Source organism: Anastrepha obliqua, chromosome 3, assembly GCF_027943255.1.
Source record: "Anastrepha obliqua isolate idAnaObli1 chromosome 3, idAnaObli1_1.0, whole genome shotgun sequence".
NCBI classification, from domain to species: domain Eukaryota; kingdom Metazoa; phylum Arthropoda; class Insecta; order Diptera; family Tephritidae; genus Anastrepha; species Anastrepha obliqua.
Genome location: NC_072894.1, coordinates 13,521,536 through 13,541,905, shown reverse-complemented (window position 1 = coordinate 13,541,905; position 20,370 = coordinate 13,521,536). Strand labels below are relative to the sequence as shown.

Below are 20,370 nucleotides of genomic sequence, written 5' to 3'. Positions count from 1 at the left end.
GCATGATTACAATGAATTAACGTTTTGACGTGATAACGTCTTATAATTCGATTTAACAGGCTGCACGCACGAAAAAATGTGTCGTTACCTTGCTCATTAGTGTTACCTTGCTCATTTGTCGTTACCTTGCTCATTAGTGTTACCTTGCTCATTTGTCGTTACCTTGCTCATTGCGGTTACCTTGAATGAACTGCAAGCGAAAGCGCGGAACGAACAAAGCAAACGAACGGCAACGTTCGACATCTTGCTCTCTCCTACTTAAGTGAGCGTATATTATATATTATATGTATGTATATGCGCATATGTATATTACATATATAAATTCACGTATTTGTATTTGCATATGCCTTCTTATGGATTATTATTAATTTGATTTACTTGAAGAATTTAAAATAAAACCAATTTTGTTAATAATACCTGTTGTTTTAATGTTATTATTATTTTTTGACGTGATAACGTCTTATAATTCTATGTAGCCGGCTGCACGCACCAAAAAATGCGTCGTTATCTTGCTCATGCGTCGTTACCTTGCTTGAACAGCATGTTATGTTATGTTATGATATGTTATGTTATGTTATGTTATGTTATCTTCTGTTCTGTTATGTTATGTTATGTTATTTTATGTTATGTTATGTTATGTTATGTTATGTTATGTTATGTTATGTTACGTTATGTTATGTTATGTTATGTTATGTTATGTTATGTTATGTTATGTTATGTTATGTTATGTTATGTTATGTTATGTTATGTTATGTTATGTTATGTTATGTTATGTTATGTTATGTTATGTTATGTTATGTTATGTTATGTTATGTTATGTTATGTTATGTTATGTTATGTTATGTTATGTTATGTTATGTTATGTTATGTTATGTTATGTTATGTTATGTTATGTTATGTTATGTTATGTTATGTTATGTTATGTTATGTTATGTTATGTTATGTTATGTTATGTTATGTTATGTTATGTTATGTTATGTTATGTTATGTTATGTTATGTTATGTTATGTTATGTTATGTTATGTTATGTTATGTTATGTTATGTTATGTTATGTTATGTTATGTTATGTTATGTTATGTTATGTTATGTTATGTTATGTTATGTTATGTTATGTTATGTTATGTTATGTTATGTTATGTTATGTTATGTTATGTTATGTTATGTTATGTTATGTTATATTATGTTATGTTATGTTATGTTATGTTATGTTATATTATGTTATGTTATGTTATGTTATGTTATGTTATGTTATGTTATGTTATGTTATGTTATGTTATGTTATGTTATGTTATGTTATGTTATGTTATGTTATGTTATGTTATGTTATGTTATGTTATGTTAAAGTATATTATGTTATGTTAATGTTACCTCATTCTCTATATCCATACAAAATATCTATCAAACAAATAAAATTAAAATTTTCTTTTGAAAAATGCAACCATTCAATCAGTATTTTCTTATGACGTTATCACGTTAAACTATCGTCAGTAAACCGACTTTACGGACAACCTCTTTTTTAAGTAATGAAGTAAATAACCCAGAAGAGGTTAGGTTAGGTTGCTTGTGTAAGACAAGACACTCCATTGTGATACCTGCATTTGATTTCCATCCCCTAACTAACTTGCTTAAACCACTTAGATCTTCTTAAGAAGGTAACTATTCCCTTCAGTGAGACGTTTTGCAAATTTCCCAGGTCCGCAAAGAAATAATCGCCAAGATTTTTGGCACGGCTTCTTTGAAGTGCAGGACATTCACAGAGGAAGTGTTGTACCGACTCAATTTCTTCTTAATTTCCACAGCTCCTCCAGAAGTCATGGTGAGGCACACCCATTCCACTAGCTAGGGTGCCAATAGTGCAGTGACCCCTTATAACACTTGTGAGGACGCTGGTAGTTGATCTGTTGAATCCAGGCATACATTTTTAAGATTTAGTTTTGGCCAGAGCGCTTTGGAGACCCTGCAGTTGGTAGTCAGAGACCACCTCCTATTGGTTTCAGCGTTTACGCTCAAGTCAATGGCAGTGAACAGATCGTTTAGAGGAATGTTTATGTCCTCTACCACTCGCTGAAGGTCAAGTTCAGAAGCTTTCCTTGCACACTCATCCGCTCTTAACAAAAATTTTGAAAAAAAGAAAATTAAAATCGGTTCGTTAGTTTTCGAGAAATCGTTGCCACCGTATCAAAAAAAGTCGTTTCGAGAAAAACGCGTTTGAAATAAAGCATCGTATCGTAAGCGCTACGGGGCCGAACCGACGGGCGTTCACTTAAGTGCACATAGAATTGGGAATAAAGCGAATCTCGTTTTAAAATTTTTACCACATTTTCTTGACTAGTTATACTAACAATTTATGCAGAAAAAAAAAAGATTTTTTTGAATTTTCACAGTGGCGTTCCCCTTTGACACAAGTCCCGATTTAGAGAAGTGGCGTATAGAGAGGCCTATCAAAAAAGAATTTCCAGTACCTCCCTGCCAGATATCTCTGTGTGTAAATCGGGTATAAGGTGAGGTTACTAGAGCAACTGATTTTTTTTTTTTTTCTTTTCTTTTGATTTCCTTTTTTTCTCCTTTTTCCTTCTGGTGGATTTTTTCTTCTTTCTGATGGAAGTTCCTGGAATTTGTGCATTGCATGGAAGTAATCATTGAAACCATCAAACCATCAACTACATACTCACTGTGACGATGGAGCTCAGTACCTGCTACCTGTATGCCTGGCACACGCACATTAGGTCAGTTACGTTTCTTAATTTTTACCTCAACTTAATTCTATTAAATGTTGTATACTCGTATTTCAATGATAAAAATCCATTTGAAAAGGACTCCATCGTTCGTGTTAAAAACAGTTAAACTAATGCGCCAACAATAAAAACAATAATAGAGAATTTAGTTTATGCTGCCTTTAATAGCTAAGCAGCGTGTGTAAGTTAAGCGTGTCTGGTTGCTGATGTCATTCGCTTTATCCATCCTCTTCGAAATGGTTATTTTGAAGTTAATAGCTTAGTAACCGATCATCTATTTATATTCATTCACCTTTGCGCTCCATACGGGGGCTAAACCAACAACAAGCAATAGCACACGCTTATTTGACGTTGAAACGAGCATTCCAATATACACACACGCGCACACACACCCATAAAAAATATTTATGTAGTTTTCCTTTCTTGTTTTGTAAATGTGAGTTGTAGTTCGGGCGAAGTGTTTTTTGTTTATTGTCAATACGTCGCACATTTCAGTAGTTTCCCTTTAACGCTTTGCGTTGATAGCTTTTAGGCGCGACCGGTGTAAGCGAATAAATATCCACGTAGGAAAAGTCAAGAAACAACGATGGCTCAGAGTAGTCCAGTGTCATGAATATGAAACAACAAATTATAGATAATGTTTTTTTCTAATAGTGGCCGTCCCTCGGCGGCAATGACAAATCGCAGAGCACAATTCTGCCATGAAAAAGCTTCTTATATTCAATTTGTATGCCTATGCATACATATATGAGGTATGTTCAGAATATTGGACCAGCTGGCTGAAATTGAAATATACATATATAAATTGCAGCACTTTTTCAATCCTAATCCATTTACCTGTTTTCTCAATACGTTGTTTTTTGAATACATTCGCTTTAAGTGAAAGTCTCTTAAAATGAACAATTTTCTCGGCCCCTCGGAGTACGGTTTAATGTGAAAGTACCGTATTTTGTTCTGAGTTTTTTTTTTTTTAGAAAATAATCGAATTAGCCTTTTTCAACTCTTAAATAAACGTCAATTATATAAGGGTTTTCCAATAACAGGTGTTACACGTGAATGGATTGTGCTATCGGGAGATGATTAACGATTTTTTATGGCCGGAATTGGATGGTATTGATCTGGACAACGTTTATTTTCAACAAGGCGGCGCTACGTGCCACACAAGCAACGAAACCATTGATCTTTTACGAGAAAAGTTTCCGGCGCATGTTATCTCTCGAAGAGGTGACCACAATTGGCCACCGAGATCTTGTGATTTAACACTTTGTGACTTTTTTATTTGGGGCCACGTGAAAGAAAAGGTCTACACCAACAGCCCAGAGTCGATTCAAGACCTCAAAGATGGAATTCGTGAGGCTATCGAGGACATAGGCAGCCACTTTGCAATTCGGTTATGGAAAATTTCATGAAAAGAATATTGTACTGTAATCGCGGTCGTGGTGGTCATTTGCCTGATGTTATTTTCCTCTATTAACGGCATACCTTCCTCTTTATAATGAAATAAACATCCGATCATTTAAATTAAAAAAATAGCATTTTTCTTTGAATATCAAATTAACACCTCTGCTTGGAAAACCCTATATATGTATATTTTGTTTTGAAGAGAGACGCGTAGGATGCAACTGGCTACGACTCATTTCTCTATTTGCCACTTTTGAAATCGAGAAGCACGATTACTCAAAGAATATTAAAGACATCTTTTTGGGAAAATCATTAAAGTCGATATGTTTCTAAAGAATTTTTTAAAATATAAAATTGTTTTAAATTTTGTCTAGCTGCCATTATATTTTAAATCCTTCGGTTATACGACGATCCAGTTCATAGTAATATTGGTTACCGAAAATTCCATTTTTTTTACATCTCAGCACTATTATTACAAAACTTTAAATATAATATATTTTAATAAAAGTTCGCCAAATTATATTCAGCCTCATGATTTCACACGGTTAAGATTCACACAATTCGACCCCAAATTTTTAAATATCATTGAAGTGCTATCGCAACAGAGGCTCGTACGTTGAGCTTCCCCCATGGATTTCTATCCGATAGTGTACGGTTAAGAACCATACCATTCCCAGCACTCGCTTAGCTGTCTGGAGCACTGCTATGTCCCTATGCCCTTATACCAAACCTATTTGAAACCGGGGGAAATGAGACCTTTTCCGACTAACTATCACGTACTATATCAGTGAGCGTAGAATTTTTATTTCCGAAAGAATATCAGGTATAATTGTTTTCCCTTTGAAGTGTGTTACACTTTTCAGAAGCCCATTAACTGTTTATTTGAAGAAGGCTCCTCCACCTACTTATGAACCACGCCTTTTAAAAAAATCGCAGCAAGACAGTGTAAACTTTACTGCAATGTGTTCAGGTACAACATTTATAGCATTGTGTTAAGCGGTAAAGTAGGGATGGTGGGAAGAGTAACTGGTTTTATTCTCTTCAGCTGATTAATCCGCGAATTCTTTTCTAGCGAATTTCACCAGACATGGGCTTCAAACAAGAATGCGCCCATCAGAGAGGTCACGCACTCTTTCACATTGGCCGAATTGTGCAGTGTTGCCAACCATTTGCTCTTCGCGATAAATTTAGTTTAAAGCGACCGAAACTAGAAGTTAAAAAAAAAATATTATTGTATTAAGCAAAATAATGTTAAAAAAGGTCACTCTGAGAAGATTTTAGTGTTAATGAAAATTTGTTGTTGTATAAAATTTGATATTTTGAAAGTGTAAATATAATTTTTTGCTCCTTTTAAGGTTATGCAAAAATATTGAATCTTCTTCTCTCAACTCTTCTTAACATTGAAAAATTTTTTACACATTTTAAAAAGCGTTTGAATTTACTGAATGCGAATTAAAACTATAGTGGTTTAATGGTTTCTTCTGGTCCTCAATCCTTAGTGGGACATAGGGCATCAAGAGGTGTATTTATAGTAAAAATAAGCAATAAAATACCAGAAAATACTGACGAAACCAGAACCACGTTTTTACAAAAAGAGTACTTTATCTAGTTACATAACCTCAAATTTAGCAAATAAGTCGTTCTATTAACTAAGAACTCATAAATTGAATTGTACATAACCCTAACACATTTATTTAAAAAAACGCACATTTTAAAGAGAATTTGTCACGCATACAAAGTTCTTTAAGTTATTCGATAAAAATTTGGTGTTTTACTTTCTTTAAATGGGCATTTTAGTGCTTTTTTATATCCAAAACTGGGCAGTAGCGAGAGAGAGATTTGACTGCTGAAAGCAGAAGAACACCAACAACAACTGCAATCGCGGGCAATGCGATCAGATGTTAAAAAAAAGTAAGGCTTAATAAAACTGAGTGAATTATTGAACTAATTTAAAAAAATATATACATATTTTACAGAATTATAAACATTGCATTTTAATTAGAGCAGACTAGAAAAATGTTATGAAGAAAGAACTAAAACTCCGAAACTAAGTAACAAAAAAAAAAAGTTAAATCAAGTTACGAAAATGGTAATCTGGTCATACTGATGCTAATAGGACGTAAATCATTGTCAAATTCGCTGAGAGCAAAGTAACGGTACCACGATAGGCGCCATATTATTAGCATTTCCATCATGGGCTTCACACATAATATAAGGCCTATTCCCTTCGCCATTTCTCTGCTCGCTATCTCACTGTTCGGCTCACTCGACGCAAAATTTGCATGCCAAAGCAACAACAAAGTTATCGAGCAAGATTCGCCGCTAGCGATGACAGTTAGTATACCTCATAAAACTGCTATAACTCACTATTTTACAAACAAATGTAATTTTAAGCAGTTCTATTCCAGCCCTGCCAAGATATATTTATTTATAGCAGTCACTTGCTAACGCTTGGCGAAAAGAAGAGGCCTATTATTGACCTTATAGCTTTTTAATTTTACAGTCATAGTCGGGTCATGCCGTCCGAATGTATTCAAACGCTCCGGCTCTGAAAGTATTCGATGCGGTACCACCTGGTGGTAGTAGAGGAAGAGGAAGGCCTCCTCTACGTTGGAAAGATCAGGTGGAGAAGGACTTGGCTTCACTTGGTGTGTCCAATTGGCGCCGGCTAGCACGAGACTGAAACGACTGGCGCTCTGTGTTGAACTCGGCCTAAATCGCGTAAGCGGCTATCGCCCCAATCAAGAATAAGAAGAGAAGGAAGAAAATTAAAAATTATAAATTTTGCACAAGTCTTTTCTACACTCAACCGTATTTCCAATAGCGGGAAGATGAAGTAAGTATGTACATCGCTTCTATCGTTAGTTTTTAGGTTATAAAAAAATAGGTATGCATTTCTTTTCCTACAGGTTGTTCAATAATTCATTTGCCGGTTCACACCTGCCGTAAAAGCAAGCCAGCAAAGAAGTAAACTACGAAATATTTAGTTCCTAAAAGTATGCCTCCTTTTTCTACACTGCTCGCTTTATTATATACCTACATAAATAAAAATATATTTATATACATACATACGTACATGACCACGAATGAAAGTGCCTAATGGGCCCTGCATGTAGCTATATTAATTTTATTGGCTTGGTCCCATTTACAATCGTATTTTCATACATACATACGTACATAAATATTATTAATTAAAAACCCTCCACTCACCTTCTTTTCATTTCCGTTCTGTGTGTCTGGTGAACTTGGTGCTGCTGACGCGCCTCCATTAACTATCACAGTCAGTGTAGTCGGTCTTTGCAATTTTTCCGGCACAAACTGGAATTCGTATAGGTCATTGCCACCCCAGCTGGCGAGAGAATTATTTTTATCGATGTACTGATTAATATCTTTCTTCGATATCATTTTGAGTATTTCCAATGCCTTGGCTGGTAGAAAACCCTTTATCATTTTAAATGCAGCTGGAAGAATAAGATTCATATAACACTGTCGTTTAAAATGAAAGGGATAAAGGGATAATAAATATATGTACTCACCGTTCAGCATCCAGGCCATTTCGAAAATGAGTATATAATTCAGCGCATTGGGATAGTAAAGTTTGAATGTCTCTATAATTCGTTTCACAAAGTCTACATCCATGCCGGCCACACCTGTGCCAGCCATATCGAAAAAAATCGTCATTTGATCCATATTCGTTTCGCGATGTATGCGCTCGATCCAATAGACCACCACGCGAATCACTTCATCCATATTCTTTGCGCCCTTAACATGCAGCTTTGTTCGAAAGATAAGCAACGTTTTTCCATCCAAATCTTTGTTGCGCGCAAATACGACGCCATCGTGTAGGTATTCCTTGACCAAATTATTTTCGTTCAAATCATTCGTTCCATACTCCTGCCGCCATATACAAGTGTCCCAGAGTTTGCCTAAGGAGATTTGCATATCCAAATCGGACACTTCGAGAAAGCGCGTACACCAAATATCTGATTTGCGAATTCGGTCGAGATCGACCGGATGAAAAGGCACTGAAACGAAGAAAAAGTGATTTCAACATTTTGTTTTTGATGTAAAAAATTAAAAATTAGATGTATGAAAACTCGTCACCATAGCCAAATGGGTTGCCCGGTAGTACTCGGGTTCGAAACTTCGGGCATGAAACACCAAGAAATACAAAGTTTTTCTATTAGCGATCGCCCCTCGACAGCCCATGACAAATCTTCCAGTGTATTTCTGCCATGAAAAAATTTCTCATAAAAAACCATTTGCCGTTCGGAGTGGGCGTGAAGAACTGTAGGTACTTTAATTTGTGGCAAAATCTCAAGACGCACACCACAAATTGGAGGAGGGGCTCGCCCAGACACCAAATGTATACTTACTAGGGCGGGTCGATTTAAAAATCGCTCATTGCTCTGTGAAAATCGTATTCTACGGAACAAAATAAGAAACTTTGCCGAAGGAACCATACCTCTAAAACGAATTCTGATGTCCCCCAATTTGGGTCGAACGAAAAATCCCACTTTGATCCATTTAGAGCGCTCCAATCGAGTCCAAATGTATGACCGACCCCCACTAACTTTGGACGGCCGATCCACCCATGCCAGTGGCACACCCCCTGGAACTCCCCGGGAGGGTTCCCCATACAATCATTTCAAAATATCACCATTTTTGGCCTTTACATGAGAAAAGAAACTAAAAAGTTCGACCCAAATTGGGGGACATCAGAATTCGTTTTAGAGGTATGGTTCCTTTGGCAAAGTTTCTTATTTTGATCCCTAGAATATGATTTTCACAGAGCAATGGGCGATTTTTTTGCCTCCCCACAAATCGGCCCGGCCTAATACTTACATATGTATGAAAATACATGCAGAAGCTCGGGGTTAAAAACGACTTATGCAGGCGCCATTCGTTTTCGCTGAAGGCCGTGTGTTTTTTTTAAACAAGCTGAACCAAAAAGCAGAGAACACTTTTCCAAAGGTTTTTGATGAACTAATTTGAAACTGAACTCGGCATCGCTCCATCATGACAGGCTTTCGAAATATTCCGGTTTAAATGTGCAACATTACTGTTTATGGGTAAAATTTCAGATTATAGAGATAGCATCATGAGATATTTTTGGAATGGGCTCCCTTCTAAGCCCTCTTTGATATTTTGAAAATCTAGGTTTGTCTCTGAGATTCGTATAAAGTGGCCCACAAAAAACCCAAGTAACAGTAAATAAGTCAATTAAGTACATCGGCCTGCAACACGACTTTTCACCCGTTCTCACAGCAATCAGCTCTACGTTACCGGAATGATCAAGTCATGTGTAGAACTAATGACAAAAAACTGACTCAATTCGTACTTACGCTCTCGCAAAAGGACTGCAGATCATAGGTATGCTAAAAGGTCATAATCTATTGGCTGCACATGCGTACAAGATAGGGATTGCTAACACGGACATATGCAGGAAATGCAGAGAGGATGTTGAGGAAACTTTAGAACACCTTCTGTGCGTTTGTCCGGCATTATTAAAAACGCGTTTAAAATGCCTGAGAGCCCCATTGTTTGAGGGTCTGGAGGACGTCTCAAAAGCGGATCTCCCAGCTCTGTTTAGATTCGCCAAAAGCGCTGATATCCTACATGATGTTTACTTTCGGTATTCATAGAGGTCTGTCTCCATCTGGTATCGCTAGGGACCAAAAGGTCTATGCGTGGCTTATTGCCAACCAGGCTAACCTAACCTAACCTACCGGAATGATCCGGACTTATATTCGACCAAGGACTGTCATTCATTCGCTCCCGCCCTATCTTCCTACTAGCGATGATGTTTTTCTTAAATAGTTTTTTATTTTCAATTGAGAATGTCATCCATATATAATTTATATAATTTATCTTCATCTTTACTTGCAAATTCTTAATACAGAATGTAAGCGATCACAGTAATAAATTGTTCATTACTTTTAATACAAATGTGATAAATAATTCTGTCTTCTTTTTTACATTGAACAAAACTATAAAATTTCATATATAATATTATGATTGTTGTTGTTGCAGCAGCATAAATATTCCCCGTGCATATACGAGGAATGCTGTTGAAGTGACAGTCCTTGGTCGGATATAAATCTGGGTCGTTCCGGTTACGTAGAACCGACTGTCGTGGGAACGTCATAGTAATTGTCTCTGCTTCGGGCTGCTTCAACCAACTGCCCAATAGTCCTTAATCCTGTCCACTCTCTTATGTTACGTAGCCAAGACATTTGCTTCTTCCAATTCCAGTCGGGATTTGGCAACCCTGGTGTTGCAATCTGGCAACTGACAGCTGGATCGCAAAGTTAGATATTTTTTGGCTTTTACGTACTCAGAACGTTTTGAAATACCAGCGCTATTTGTGTTGTTTACAGTAACTTAAAAGATTCATCTCGGTCCAAAAATGGAATTAATATAAATCGTGAACATTTTCCTGCGATTATTTTTTACAACTTTCGACGTGGATTAACTCAGCAACATTGCATGGATGAACTTAATTCATTTTTTGGCGATGAAGCTCCATCAAGGACCAATGTTTATCGATGGTATGGTGAATTCAATCGTGGTCGTAGTTCACTCCAAGACGAATTTCGTGAAGGTCGTCCAAAATCAGTTGTTGTTCCGGAAACCATTGATGCTGTGCGCGAACTGATATTGCAAGATCGTCATGTGACCTATCGTGAGATTGAGACAATCTTAGGCATTAGTGGGACCAGCATACATTCAATATTGCATAAACATTTGACTGCCAAAAAAATTTGTTCGCGTTGGATCCCACACAATTTGTCAATCGCTCAAAAAAGGCTCGTGTCGATTGGTCGAAGGAAATGCTCAAAAAATACGATCGCGGGGCTTCGAAACACGTCTATGACATCGTGACAGGTGATGAATCATGGATTTACGCGTATGAGCCCGAAAGTAAACAGCAGTCGACTGTATGGGTGTTTCAAGATGAGCCAAATCCAACAAAAGTTGTTCGCGCACGAAGCACTTCCAAGCAAATGGTCACCTGTTTTTTCGGAAAAACTGGACATGTCGCAACCGTACCACTAGAACAACGCAGAACAGTAAATTCTGAGTGGTATACAACCATTTGTTTGCCAGTTGTCTTCCAAGAAATTAGGAAAACCAATCGCCAAAGGCGGATCACTCTTCACCAGGACAATGCGAGCTCTCACACATCGGCTCAAACAACTGCATTCTTGAGCACCCAAAACATCGAATTAATGGGTCATCCGCCGTATAGTCCTGACTTGGCACCGAATGACTTCTTTTTATTCCCGTACGTAAAAAACAAACTGAGAGGTCAACGTTTTTCGACACCTGAAGAAGCGGTTGCGGCATTCAGAATGCATGTTTTGGAGGTACCTCATTCAGAGTGGCAAAAGTGCTTCGACAATTGGTTCAAACGCATGCAAAAGTGTATAGATCTTCATGGAAAATATTTTGAGAAACAATAAAGTGATTTTGGATGATTAAAATTTGTTTTTGTTCTCTAATCCCGACATATAAAAGGCACCCCTCGTATCTATGCCTCCAAACCGTACAACAAAACATACAAAACGTAACATTTAAGGTACCGAAGACGTAATTTCAAGTACAAGCTTTTATTGAAAAGAACTTTCCTGCAATTGAAGAAAGCTTCCCTCGCTGCAAATTTCTATGTCATTTGTCATGTTTCGCTAGCCAACATCCTAGGTACTTAAATCGGGATACTCTTTGGATCGGATTGTCATATACATACATATATGTTTGAATTGGTGATTTGTTAGCAGTTTTTTGAAAAAACCATGAATTTGGTTTTATGGGTGTTAATACTTAGGCAGTATTGCAGACTTTTTCCGCTGACTTCTTTAAGGGGACAGATATCTGTAAGCGGCCACATTTTCCCTGATTTTCATTAAAATTATTTAAAATGAAGAAGTCAATATATTTTTTTCAAAATTGGCATACTGTTTATTTATACATTAAGGGGGGAAACCAGTTTAGACTTATCAAAAAATCGACTTTATTGTTATTGCATAAATTGTTAGTATAACTACTCAAGAATATGTGGTAAAAATTTTAAAGCGAAATTCGCATTATTCCCGATTCTATGAGCACTTAAGTGACTGCCCGTCGATTCCGCACCGTAACGCGCGTTAGTTAGAACGACGTTTTTCTCGAAACTACTTTTTTTCAACTGGTGGGCACTCTAGCTCAAAAAGTTATCGACCAATCGTTATAAATTTTTCGGAGTATTCTTTATTCAATCCTAATTCATATGAACCTAATTCTGGGATTATATTACCTTTAAAAATATTTTTTTTAAGCAAAATAGGTGAAAAAATATAGTATGAAAAAATTGCATTGTGTTCAAGCGCCACAAAGATATGCAATTTTAATATTATTTTATCACTATTAGGTTCATATTCTTAGGAAGCATGTTGTTAACGAAAAAAAAAATTGTTGATTACGGAGAAAAATGGCCACTTCAAGAATGCCCACCAGCAAGGTCCTCGGATGGCGATCGTCCATGGACAAGACGCTCTAATGCCACTATTTCCGGGGGAAATGGCTTGAAAATAGCCTCCAAGTTTAAACAATTTCTGATTATTCCTTTCTTGTTCAAAAAATTCACGAAGTACACCAAAATTTCGCCCTCCTAAACCGGGTTTCCCCCTTAAAATAATATAATTTTTTTTTTATTTTAATCATTTAAAATGGCGGATGTACACTCAATTCTTCCAGGAAGGTAGCAGCGGGGCTTCTCAATCGGCGGACATTGTAGCATCGGCGTCAGTGACCTCAATACAAAAAACCAAAAAAATGGAAAAAAATTCGCGGAATAAAATGTTAAAAAAAAAATTAATTTTGGGGCAAATTTTCCTACTATTTTTGCTTCGAAAAAAATATTTTTTCGAAAAATTTTCGAAAACTTAATGTCACATAGAAAGTAATATCATAAAAAAATGTGCGCGAAATTTCAGGGAGATCGGTCAATAACTTTTTGAGTTATCGTGTACGCCAATTCGAAAAATATAGTTTTGAAAAGAGCGCGTCTAAAGTCGGTAACGTAACTATACCTCTCCCAGCGCTCGAACGCAAAGAATAGAGTCGTCGCGGTTGACGATCTATAATATAAAAAATACTTAAATTTACATTTTAAATTTTTTTGGACATATTCTTAAAGGATTATATTAACATTTTATGAAAAAAAAAATTTTTTTCGAAAATTTACAGGTATCTGCCCCCTTAAGGAGGTATTTCTGACTGCCATTGTTAGAAAATTCTCTTCTCTTCTTCTTTGCGGAGTCTTTCTTGGTTTTGTACCTTTGTCACTTTCAATTCCATGTGCGTCACGTGCCCTGCCCTTTGGGACTTAATGCATTTCACTTTGCTCTTTTCTGATATTTGAACATTAATTCCGTTATTGGCTCTTACTCTTCACTCGCCTTTTTTCTTCACGGGCCCATGTATTTTGCTTAAAATTTTCCTCTACAGTCTTCTCAGTGCTTTCTCTTTTCATTTGTCGTCTTGTACATGTTTCCGCGCCGTAGCATAAAACTGGTAACACCGCTGGTTGGTATATTGTCGTTTTGTATTTTTTGTTGATTAGCTGTGATTTGAATGATTTTATTAATAGAATATAAAATAATATGCCTTGTTTGTCTCCGTAGTCTTTTTCCCATAGTCGGTTGCATTACATTGCTTTTGCACCGTAAGTAAGTAAACCTTATAAATTCAAAAGGTTTTTTAGGAATAAAAATAAGCTTGAAGGGTGCACTTTGAGATTTTCCTGAGATGACCTTACAAATAAAAAAAAACACAATATCTCATGATTTTGCATAACTTCATAAATATAGCCAAAAATCATGTTTTTTGCACTTTTAAGCCGAAAGTTTTTGAAAGTGTGACGGGTTCAGAGAGGTAGAACTTCAAGAACCTTAAAAAATTCTGAAATCTAAAAGTTAATATAATATATAACTCAATTAAACATTTACAAATTTTACCACAAAGGCTTTCTCTCGGAATAAACCTGTTAAAATAGGCGCCGTTTCCCAGTATGCCTCTCTTTGTCTAATGGCAAGTGTCTAGTGTGCAAAATTACACAAAAATCAAGAATCATTATAAGGCTTTCATTTTATAGACTCTCTCTTTCTAATACTCGCTATAATATTTTTATTTTATTTGATTTATGCAGCACAGTCTAACAGATTTTCATAACAGGCACTTAAGAGGTTAATTCATAACTGCAATACAAGTGCCTAAGAATATAAAATCTTGGCATATGAAATTAATATAGCAAACTTTTTCGAATTAGTTTGATTTGTTACCGGCCCTCGGCGCCACGAAGAGATCAGGACAGCAATAAGTAAATTTAATTTGTTACACAGAAAATAATTTTTTAATTGCATTTGAACTGTTTGATCCCAGAAAGGTACAAATCCAAAAAGTTTGAAAGATAATTAAGTCAGACAACGTTCTAACGAGTGACGCGTGAGCCAACGCGAAATATCGATAAACGTCGAAAATTTCGACAAGGAACATTAAACTGTATTGCTTCTAGAAGAGCTGGGCAATCAATTTTGCTATTAACGAGCTCAAAGATAACTGATACAGCCTGAGGAGTACCACCACTGTCACTTAATGGGAAAAGACTAATCAATCTACAGCGAGATTTATATGATAGATTCGGGTTTGAGAAATTGAGTGAATTTAGTGCAAAACGCACAAAAATAATATGACTACATAGATTACATTAGGTTAAAGCGGTTGTCCTGTGGACACATTCATACTTTTAAAATTTTTTAGAAGGTCAATGATTTGCGCATAACTGAGATATTCCAAATCATAAAAAGGGGAACTTGTCCTTATCTCTCCTAAAACCAGTATGTACTTTTAAAATTTTTTAGAAGATCAATGATTTGCGCAGAACTGAGGTTTCCAAATCATTAAAAAATTGTCTATCTAAAAGGGTCAATCTACGTTTGGATAGAGCAGGACAATGGCACAGAAGGTGCGAGATCGTCTCTTTCTTATCCTCATCTAGACAGCTTTTGCAGAAGTCATGTGTTTTCACACCCATTCTCTGGGTGTGCCTGTTATATGAATAAGTCTCCCGTAATAATTGGAATCAGTGTGCTAAAACTGTGTTTATTTTGGTCTACCAGAGATTCCGTGCGTTCAGTATTGAGAGTTGGCCACAATTGTCGAACGATTCTGCAGGTGGTTTTCTTACGCCAGCTTCCATTCCATGTCCTCACGATTTCCCTAAAGATAAGTAGCTTAAATGTTTGTAAGGGTATGCCTATGTCATTGTCTGTGTTCTAATTGGTCAATTTGGTGCCGAGTCTAGCTAATTCATTGGCTCTACAGTTACCCTCAATGTTACAATGTCCAGGAACTCATGTTGTTTTTAGGCGAAATGACTCAGCCATCTCGTTAAGAGATGTGAGGCATTTCATGGCTACCTTGGAGGTTGTTAACTGCTTTGCGAGGGATTTATCGCCACCTAGCTATCATTGAAAATGTAGACACTACAGTAGTAGGGGAGTCGAAAACTGAAAATACATACATTGCGCAAATCCCTAACTAAAAGCGCTCTCAGCTGATTGTCAAAACATGCCTACAGCTGAGATCACTTGATTCCGAAACTCTCTTTTATGTAAAATGCATAAGAAATGATTGAATTTTATAGAGAATTGTATAAAAAAATCTAAAATATTTCGTACAAATTTAGCGCTGTTAGTTCTGCCTTTTGCAAACTGGACAAAATGAACAAACAAACAGTCGGCGTACTCCCGTATCGGCACCCACGTCACTGTTGACAGTTATGATTTCGAGGTTGTAAGAGACGTCGTTTATTTAGGAACCAACATTAACACCAATAATAGTGTCAACCTTGAATTCCAACGTAGAATCTCTGTTGCGAACAAGTGCTTCTTTGAACGAAATAGGTAATTGGGTACTAAAGGCCTCTCTCGACGAACAAAACTATAACCCTATAAGGCTCTCATCATGCACGTCCCAACGTATGGTGTAGAAGCGTGGCACCGTCCACAATATCCGATGAGGTGTACCTTGGAGTGCGAGAAAGATTCTGCGTAAGGATTTTGGACCTTTGCACGTTAGCGACGGCGAGTATCGCAGGTAATAGAACAATGAGCTGTATACGCTTTACGACGACATAGACATAGTGCAGTGAATAAAGATTCAGCGGCTACGTTAGCTGGGTCATGTCGTCCGAACGGATACAAGAACCCCGGCTCTGAAGGACTTGGCTTCACTTGGTTAGGACGAGAAAGCAACGACTGGCGCCACGCTTTGTTAAACTCGGTCATAATGCGTAAGCGGTTATCGCGCCAATCAAGAAGAAGAAGCATTTAGATACTTCTCAATAAAAAAGCTTTATTACATCATAGTTAAGAAATATATTGAAAATATTTGTTATTGTAAATTTTCCAAGCTAAAGATATTATTTTGGTTTTTTTTGTCGACATATTTTTTTTTATGTTACCATAAAAACTCTAATTTGGCACAAATAAAGAGTTTTTAATAGATTACCTTTAGAGCCGTATTTTATAAAACAAGGCCATAGCTTTCGTTTAATTACTGAAGTAAATTTATTGTTTTAGAAATTTACTTGGCAACCCTAGATTGATATCTTACCAATGTAATCTATAAACTTGAATACGTATATGTGTATATATGTATGTATGAATAAGAAAGCTCTGTATTACCGAAAAAATGACTTTATTGTTAGTAACAAATCTCAATTCACGCATTGTGAAGACTTTAATAAAGGTTGCCCACTTATGTTTTTCTTTCACAGCTATAGAAATTTTTTGTAAGAAAATGCAAACAAATTTTTTAAATGATTAGAGAACGACGAACTTCGGCCACAAAATTTCAGTTAGGTTTCGGTTTGGCTTCTGATTAAAAAGAGCCAAACTTCGGCCGAACATTTCTTTTTTGTTAAGCAATTTTATCAACTTTTTGCAAAATTTTTTGAATACCGGTACCAAAGCCCACATTTTTTTACATTTTCTTAATACGATATCTACCTGCACTTCCGTAGAGTGTGGCTGGTGAGCAAATTTTCAGTGCTGGAAGTCAGCTCTATAGCAGTGGGACGGTGCCGCTAAGGAGGTGAAAATGCCGATAAGCTAATGTTTTTGCATTGCGATAAAAAATGATTGAACTGTAAGTAATAAACAATTACAAATGTGAAAGTCTTCTTTCATTTCTCATGGAAAACACTCAATGAAATTCACTACTAATCAAAATTAAATTTTATTCATTTCATACATAGAGCACGGGTAGCTATTATGATTAAAAATTAATTAATTAAAATTAATGTAGTACTAGTAATCACCCGAATCCAACAAAACCAAATATAATTACTTTACTCATCGCAAGTTAATCATAATTTTCATATAAATTAAAATTAACCGATGCCCTAAGGGTGTGGCACCTTGCATGCATATAAAAACTTATTTCTGCTAATCAGTGAATTCACACACAAACACATTGAATACACGCCTATAAATATGTACATATATTTTCTTGAAAATGCCATTAAGGTAAAATGTTAGAGATCATAGAAACGTTTATAGGGTCAGTTGACTTGCAAGCAAATTAATAGCGATTTACTCATTAGGGAGGCGCTGAATGTAACGAGTATGCGTTCAATACTGGAGTATCTGACATAGAGGTGGGTTAATTAAATTATTGAAAAAATGAAAATGCTTATAAATTAACTTTGGTTTTATTGGCTTCATAATCTTTGGTACTTTGGTCGGCTGGCCTATCATGAGTCCAAAAATTCAGTTGGCGATTGCTCTTTAATTTAGCGGCGATATGCGCTTTTACTGTGTATGTGTGTATGTGTACTTGACCGGAGCATGGTTAGGGCTATCTGTACTTCTATACTTGTATAGATAAAGAGGGGCCCGGTGGGTTTTAACTTTTTGATAACATAGAAAATGCTGGTATTTGGGAAAGCTTCTTTTCAGAAATACATTTAAATAGGGTTGCCAGCTATCTAAAAAACCACCAATTCAGGAAAAATATTGCATTATGGTATCGAGCGAAGGGAGTTTGAGACAGTTTAAATTGAGGAATATATTTGCATAGGGTTGCCACCTATACAAAAATGAATGTTGATTAAATAAATAAAGTAAAGTGTTGTAATCTTGGTATAAAATGAAAGGTATTTGAGAACGTACCATATTTTTTTGAGACTGTTTAAATTTAGGAAAATATTTTACTAGGATTGCCAACAATCCAAAAAAAATATTGATCAAATAAATAAAGTAGAGTGTTGCAATATTGGTATGAAATGAAAGGGACTTGAGAAATATTTAAGTCAGAAGTATTTTAAAACAGGGTCTCCACCTTACTCAATAATTAAAATTGGTTAAAAAAAATAAAGTAAAATATTGCAGTATTGGGATTAAGTGAAGGAAGTTTAAAATAGCGTAAAGCTAGAAATATTCTTGCAAACGGCTGTTGCAATTGTAAATTGATTCTTTCTTCTTGAAAGCGTTGTTTCAGAAATAAATTTAAATAGGGCTGCCAGCTATCTAAAAAACTAAAAATTGAAGAAAAATATTGCATTATGGTATCGAGCGAAGGGAATTTGAGACAGTTTAAATTTAGGAATATATTTGCATAGGGTCACCACCTATTCAAATAAGTATTACACTTTTTTTTATTAACGGATCAATTATTAATTCATTGGGGGCGCAAATAGTTGATTTCATGTACAATAATATTATAATTGAAATAAACAAAAAAAATAGACGATTGTGGATAATCCGGGCGACCCTAGTAAAAAGCTACAAGCAAACGAAATTAAATTAACACACCGCAAGTATTAACTGCTTAAATTACACTCTGCTAGCTACAGCCGCACTGTGGTGACAAAAGTCTCTGTGGAAAAAATCCTATATTTAATGAGTCGTGAGTAGTTAGAAGTAATTTCTAAGCAAATAAGAAAAAAATCAAAAAGTGCAATAATAATTCGATTATATCGGATAGGTAGCTTCTTTATTCAAAGTTGCTCTGAGGAAATAGCCCTTCCTCTTGTATCCTCCGCTTGTACTATCTATTATTTATTTGATGTGTCACACGAAAGTGACTGATGAAATTAAGAAAATCCATAATTCCCTATTTGAGTTTATATAGTCCAACGTAAAAGTGTATTTCGACATGGAACTGTACTTGTCTGTACCGTTACTACGTTAGCTACTATACTTATTTGTCTTTTTGTTGTTATTTTTTACATTGAGTTAAATTATTTTTATTTCAAATCTCTCTCTCTCTCTCTTAGCTTCATCAACAATCCTCCTCCAATTCAGTCTCTCTCTTGCCTCATTTCTGAAATTACGAACGTTCATCGCTTTTAAGTCTGCTTCTACGTCATCAAGCCATCTCTTTCTAGGTCGGCCTCTCTTTCTTCCTCCAATTGGACGCAAAGTAAACACCGTTTTTTGGATTCTTTCGTTGGGCATTCTAATGATGTGGCCAATTCATCTTATCCACTGCGCTTTAATAAAATGAATTACATTTTCACCACCAATAAGGTTTTCAATTTCGTTGTTATAACGGATGCGATATATGCCGTTTTCAAGCCGAATAGGACCGTAAATTTTTTTCTTGTTATGGTTCTTTCAAATCGCAAATATAAACCAGATATATCATTAGCTTTCAGTGTCCAGATTTCAAATCACTGGTTTGATATTTATTTCAAATCACTGGTTTGATATTTCTTTTAGTGCATTTCGTTTTCATTGATTAATTGAAATTTCTTTTGCCTTTTCAGGTTATTTTATCTTGTCTGAGCACGGCTTGGAAATTAATAAATTTCGACAAATATTTTCTTTTATTATTTTTTTGTTATTAATTAGGCTTTCTTTAGGCATGATTTGGATTTTAAGTTGAATATTCAATATATGCTTATATATATTTGGCGAATTTTTTTAATACATTTCAGTTTCTAAAAATACTGGGTGTACCACAAAAATACATAAATTCGATCAATATGACTCGTATACACTCAAAATCTAAAGTAATAATAAATGGCGAAATATCGAAAATCGAAATATCTAAAGTAATGATGAATGACGAATCCGAAATGAAATCCGGCGCGAAGCAGGGTGACTCACTGTCGCTTCACGCTTTTGTTTAATTTAACACTGCATTCAGAAATAAGCGAAATATGTAGATTAAGCTGGCACAATA

General features: G+C 35.7%; 1 protein-coding gene across 1 annotated transcript in view; it reads right to left on the bottom strand.

Moving 5' to 3' along the window:
• LOC129240071 (motile sperm domain-containing protein 2-like) overlaps positions 1–20,370 on the bottom strand; it is a 49,193-nt gene that overhangs the window by 16,289 nt on the left and 12,534 nt on the right. Inside the window, exons 2-3 of the mRNA XM_054875541.1 lie at positions 7,674–8,162; positions 7,348–7,598 (exon numbers count right to left, since the gene is read on the bottom strand). Coding sequence (XP_054731516.1) covers positions 7,348–7,598; positions 7,674–8,162 — 740 coding nt within the window. The remainder of the gene's footprint in view (positions 1–7,347; positions 7,599–7,673; positions 8,163–20,370) is intronic.